Raw genomic sequence first — 4,899 nt, forward strand, 5'->3', positions numbered from 1 at the left:
AAGGTTTTTTGGTCAAGTATTTTAGGAAATGCTTTACACTTTAAAAATGTTCTCATTCTTTCTTCGATAGTCCTGGCATACATTAACATTTTAAAGATGCTGAGAGCATCTATAATAAAAGATCACATTTGATTTTGTTCTAGGGTTCCCTGTGTCAATTTGACAACGATAACTGTTTCAGTGAAAACTCTGTTAAAGTGTCAGAATTGGGTCTCCCTAGAACATATTTGGATAGATGGGGCACCACGCACACTTCCAATCATCCGTTGTGGGTTCTGACATAAGTGTTATGTATAGACAGACCTTTCCAGCCCAAAGGTTACAAAGAATTCTCTTATCTATTCATCTCGTCTTTAAATTCTTTTTTTTATTTAACTCTTTAATTTACTAGGCATTTATATTGTATATTTACCTTTTTCAAATTGCTAACAATTGTCTCAGCTCCATTTATTGGACTGTCTTCTTGTCTCTGCTGATTTGACTGACATGTCACCATGACTGTATATTAGACCTTATTAATATTCGGATTTGTGACTTTCTGGACTTTTTAAACTTTGATCTGTCTTATACTCGTACTATAACATTTTAATTATTGTAGCTTTTTAACACATTTATAATACATTAAGACTATAAATTAGAGAATGATTGACATCTTTGCACGATTAGATTTTCTAATCCAAATATCCTTACAACAATCCCTGGAATGGTCTACAAGACCATACACAACTGCCCCACCACAACCAGCAGCTACAACTGCTTCCCGTCCTCATCTCCTTCCACTTTCCTCTTCCAGGACGAGGCCTGCCTCTGTCTCTGGGATTTCTTACTTGCTGTTCCCTCTGCCTGAAACTCTCTTCCACTGCACATACATGCAGCTCACACTTCTCCTTTGTCAGAGTCTCTGTTCAAGTGTTCTCTTCTCAGTGAGACCTCCTCTCAACACTCTATTTAAAAGAGTAACCCACCACCCCACTCTGGCACTCCGCATCCCTCTTCCCTGTTTAATTCTTTTCCAAAGCACTTTTCACTCTTTGACAAACTCAATATTTTACTAATTTGTTTATTGCTTATCTCACCCCCGCTAGCATGTACACTCCATAAGAGCAGGGATTTTTGTCTCTTGTTCTCCTATGAATCCTTATTGGCTAAAATAGTGCCAGGCACATAGCAGATGCTTAACAAATATTAGTAGACTAAATGAAAACCTGTCTAAAAATAAAATGAATGCCTATCTTGCTCTTTCTTCAAGTCTTTTACATCCCTTAGTAAATCTTTATATGAATTCTGCCCATTTATTGATGCTAATGATTTTTGTTGTTGCTATTATGACAGTAACTTCCCCTACTATATTTTCTATTAAATGGTTATTGTTAATACACGAGACGACTTTTGATAAATACATTTTTATTTTGTAACTGATCACCTTATTGTTCTATCATACTATTTTTAATTGTTTTTTAGATGATTCTCTTTGGTTTTTTAGATAAAAAATTTTATAATCCACAAAAATGATATTCGTTCTTTCTTTCTCCTCAATTGCATTGGCTAGAACATTAGTGATAATCTTTAAATTAAATAATAATGGGCATTCTTGCTCTATCTCTAACTTAAGGGTAATGTCTCTAATATTTAACAGCAATAATAAAAAAAGTATTGTGGCTATTGATTTGAAATATTTTATATCATAACGTTTTTTTTTCTGAATGAGATCAGAGGGTGCACATTGTTCTATAACTTGCTTTTTTGTTCTCTTAAAATATTGGATGTCTTTTTCTATTAGTAAATCTATCTCATACTTTAGATGGCTGCATACTTTTTCTTTGTATGGTGATTATTTAGCCAGTCTTCCATTAATGGATTTTTGTGACCAGGTTTTTACTTTTTCTTTTATAAATCTTGCTGCATTGAATATACTTTTACATATATCCCTGTGCACTTGGACAAGTATTTCTAATGTATTTTTTATCCTATTACTAGGCTGAGTCCCTTGAAGGAAATCTTTTATATTCTCAGTTCCTAAGATAGTATGTGGAAGTGTATCAAACCCTGTTTCTACATAATTATTTCTAAAATAATATTTCTCCTAAATCTTGTTTTAACAAAGAAAAATAACATAAGAACTAAGATAAATGACAAATATTTGGTTTTGTATTATTTATAACAAAAATTTAAAACTATCATTTAATCACTATTGAGTCATTATTTTTTGACATCGTAATGACATAAAGAAATCAGAACTCTGACTTTCCCACTCTGACTGTAAAGCAGTGGAAGTCATGGATCTTTTATATATGTTTAACAAAATTTGTTATTAGCCAAAATGGGCACATTTCTTCCGGATTGGCAGTATTTTTATTCTCCAGACATTTTGTGTATTTTGCAAGTGTAGAAAACCCAGGATTAATCATTTTTTGCATATACCGTTATTTGTAGAAACCAATTTCAGTTTCTTCTATGAAGGCAAAGTGGAAGAATGCAGGAGCAAACTTAAGGCTGCCATTGCAAACCTCTGCCATAGTGTTTTAGGGAGGGACATGAAAAACCCTTTAGAGACACCTTAACAAATAACTACGCTTCCAACCAAGTGAGGAGCAGTCATTGTTCTTGGGTTCAGTAGTAAAGAAAGTCCACTTTGAATTAAATAAAAGAGAAGAAAAGCTAATAAACATCTTAGTGGGCTGTTTTTAATTGGGGTAAGGAAGTTTGTTTTTCTTTCAAGATTATTTAAATCATTGTGTCTCTCCCTACTGACTCTGGTGTCTTGCACAGGTCCTAAACTTCTGCCATGTGTGATCTGGCTTTACAATGTCATATGGGGGTGGGGGGGGGGGGGGGAGCCTCATCTCTAAAGTCTCTCCCAGCTATGAGTCACTCACCTGCTAATCCCTTTGTAAACTGTAGCATAAGAACCTTCACCCAGTTTCTCCAAGTTCAAGTAAGATGAAGCTGCTCCAAAAGGGAGGCTCTTTCTCTGCTAAAGGGGAATGGGGAGGGGTGAGAGATGGGAAAGAAAAAGCACTTTTTTTAATGTTGATTTTTTTTTTCCAGAGAAATTTGCCAGAGTGTACTTGGGAAGGTCTGCTTAGTAATCAATCACCCTCGAAATAGGGCCAGCCTCCCTAGTCAAGCACACATTAAATTCTTCTTGATCAACATCAGCTGCTCACTCACCCACTGAAAACCTTGCTTCAGATCCCCTTCCTGAAAAGAATCACTGTTACTCCGTGGCCTTTTACTCTTGAACTTCCGGTCACGGACAGCCTGAAGTCCCCTGGGGTGAAATGAAGTCATGGAACATGATGCTTCTTTTAGGTCTGTTAGCTAAAGAAAAAAGAAAATGCAGCAATAAAATTTATGCAAAGTCAAGACTCAGCGGCTGGCATAAACTATTTTTTATTCGTCTAATTTTCACTCTTCGAATGTTTTCTAATCCTCCTACACCCCCAAAAGGCACCTCTCCTGAAAGTTAGATTTCTAAAAACACCCAGAAATGTATCAATTGCTGAAACATTACATTCTTTCTTCATTTGAAAATATGACTTTAACACTCAGGTTAACCTAAATTTCTCTGATGGATGGTTTCCAATTTCTCTCTGCTTAACTCAAACTTTTTTTCACATCCCCTTCATTTATCTTTAAGGAAACAATTTCCTAGTACAACATTGCTAATAACCACGAGCTAATTATTGAAATTTTGAATCCATAGCATACTAATACTGCAGCTTGATTTTTGAGGCTCAGCTCTGTAGTTTCATACTGCAGAGATTTCAAGAGCATAGCTCCTTTCTCAACTACAAGCCAAGTGAGTTTCATGCAGCCCAAAGCATAAGATTATTTTTCCCTCTTAGTTTACAAGCAAATCCCCAAGTTCGATGACAACAGCCATAAATTCCCTGTGACTTTAATAGAATTTTCTTTTTATTGGTTTAGACCTACCGCAGAAAACTCAGACCCTGCTACACAGAGGGAGTCTCTGAACTACTTGGTTTATCAAGAGAGAAAGATGCTCTCCTGGGATACGGATACCTTGATCGCAGACTCCATCGTCACAGGCGCACTCCTCTGACAGCTGTGTGCATCGCTTCCCTCCCAACAGCCATGGCAGCTGCATCCAGGCTGGAGAATCTTTGCACACAGCTCTTGACCCATAATCTTCCAGGCTTAAGGAGAAAACTCGCACTTGAGCCTCTCCCCCCGCCTCTCCTGTCCTTGTTCACTCTCTTTTTGCCAGAGGTCAGCGATGCTGGAGCTTTCATATGACTCGCATGAGAGTTCTGCCTGGAGCAGCCTCATGACTTCAGCAATTTTTCCTCATCAGTGCAAGAAACCATACATTGGAAAGGCGGCTGCCTGCACTCATATGTACACAACTAAACACAGGAGAGCTAATATTGGATAGAATAAAACTTGGCACAATTAAGGTTCTTAATTCAGCCACAAGTTAGTTCTATTGGTATACATACGTTTTTATGCTTATCCATGTAAATGATATTTATTAAGCTTCCTTGGTGCTAAAGTGGACATGTTGAGAACTATTTTCTTCCTGCCTTTCATCTGAGAACATTTTGCTTTTCAGATTTTTAAATATATTTACAACCTAACCAACTCTTAGTAGGCAAAGAAACCACAGAACAGGAAGAAAGCTGAAGATACGTCTCTTAGTCTCCAAGCAATAGTGTATCCAATAATCCCAGAGGGCTAGTCGTTCATTCACTGATTCAAAAACTATCCAATGAGCACCTATGTTATTCTTACTATACAGATAATTGTTACTCAATGGTGGAGAAAGAGGAGTTTGCATGAAAATCTTCTTTCCTCTCTCCTTCCCTCTCCCCTGCTTCCTTCTTTCCACATAGATGTAATAAATGTTTACTATATTAATATAGTGACATGTCAAGT

The 4,899-nt window shown here is 36.7% G+C and overlaps 1 protein-coding gene across 2 annotated transcripts in view; it reads right to left on the minus strand.

The window, feature by feature from the left end:
* Positions 1–4,328, minus strand: part of CDK15 (cyclin dependent kinase 15) — an 84,981-nt gene extending 80,653 nt beyond the window's left edge. Inside the window, exons 1-3 of one of the 2 annotated variants that reach the window (XM_011369146.1) lie at positions 4,266–4,328; positions 3,172–3,321; positions 2,877–2,971 (exon numbers count right to left, since the gene is read on the minus strand). In XM_011369146.1, coding sequence (XP_011367448.1) covers positions 2,877–2,971; positions 3,172–3,291 — 215 coding nt within the window. In that variant the 5' untranslated portion in view covers positions 3,292–3,321; positions 4,266–4,328. Of the gene's footprint in view, positions 1–2,876; positions 2,972–3,171; positions 3,322–4,026; positions 4,150–4,265 lie in introns of those variants that run through there. The other variant, XM_011369144.2, reaches the window with a different exon arrangement.
* Between the last annotated feature and the right edge of the window lie 571 nt (positions 4,329–4,899).

This window comes from Pteropus vampyrus, unplaced genomic scaffold (genome assembly GCF_000151845.1).
Source record: "Pteropus vampyrus isolate Shadow unplaced genomic scaffold, Pvam_2.0 Scaffold146, whole genome shotgun sequence".
NCBI classification, from domain to species: domain Eukaryota; kingdom Metazoa; phylum Chordata; class Mammalia; order Chiroptera; family Pteropodidae; genus Pteropus; species Pteropus vampyrus.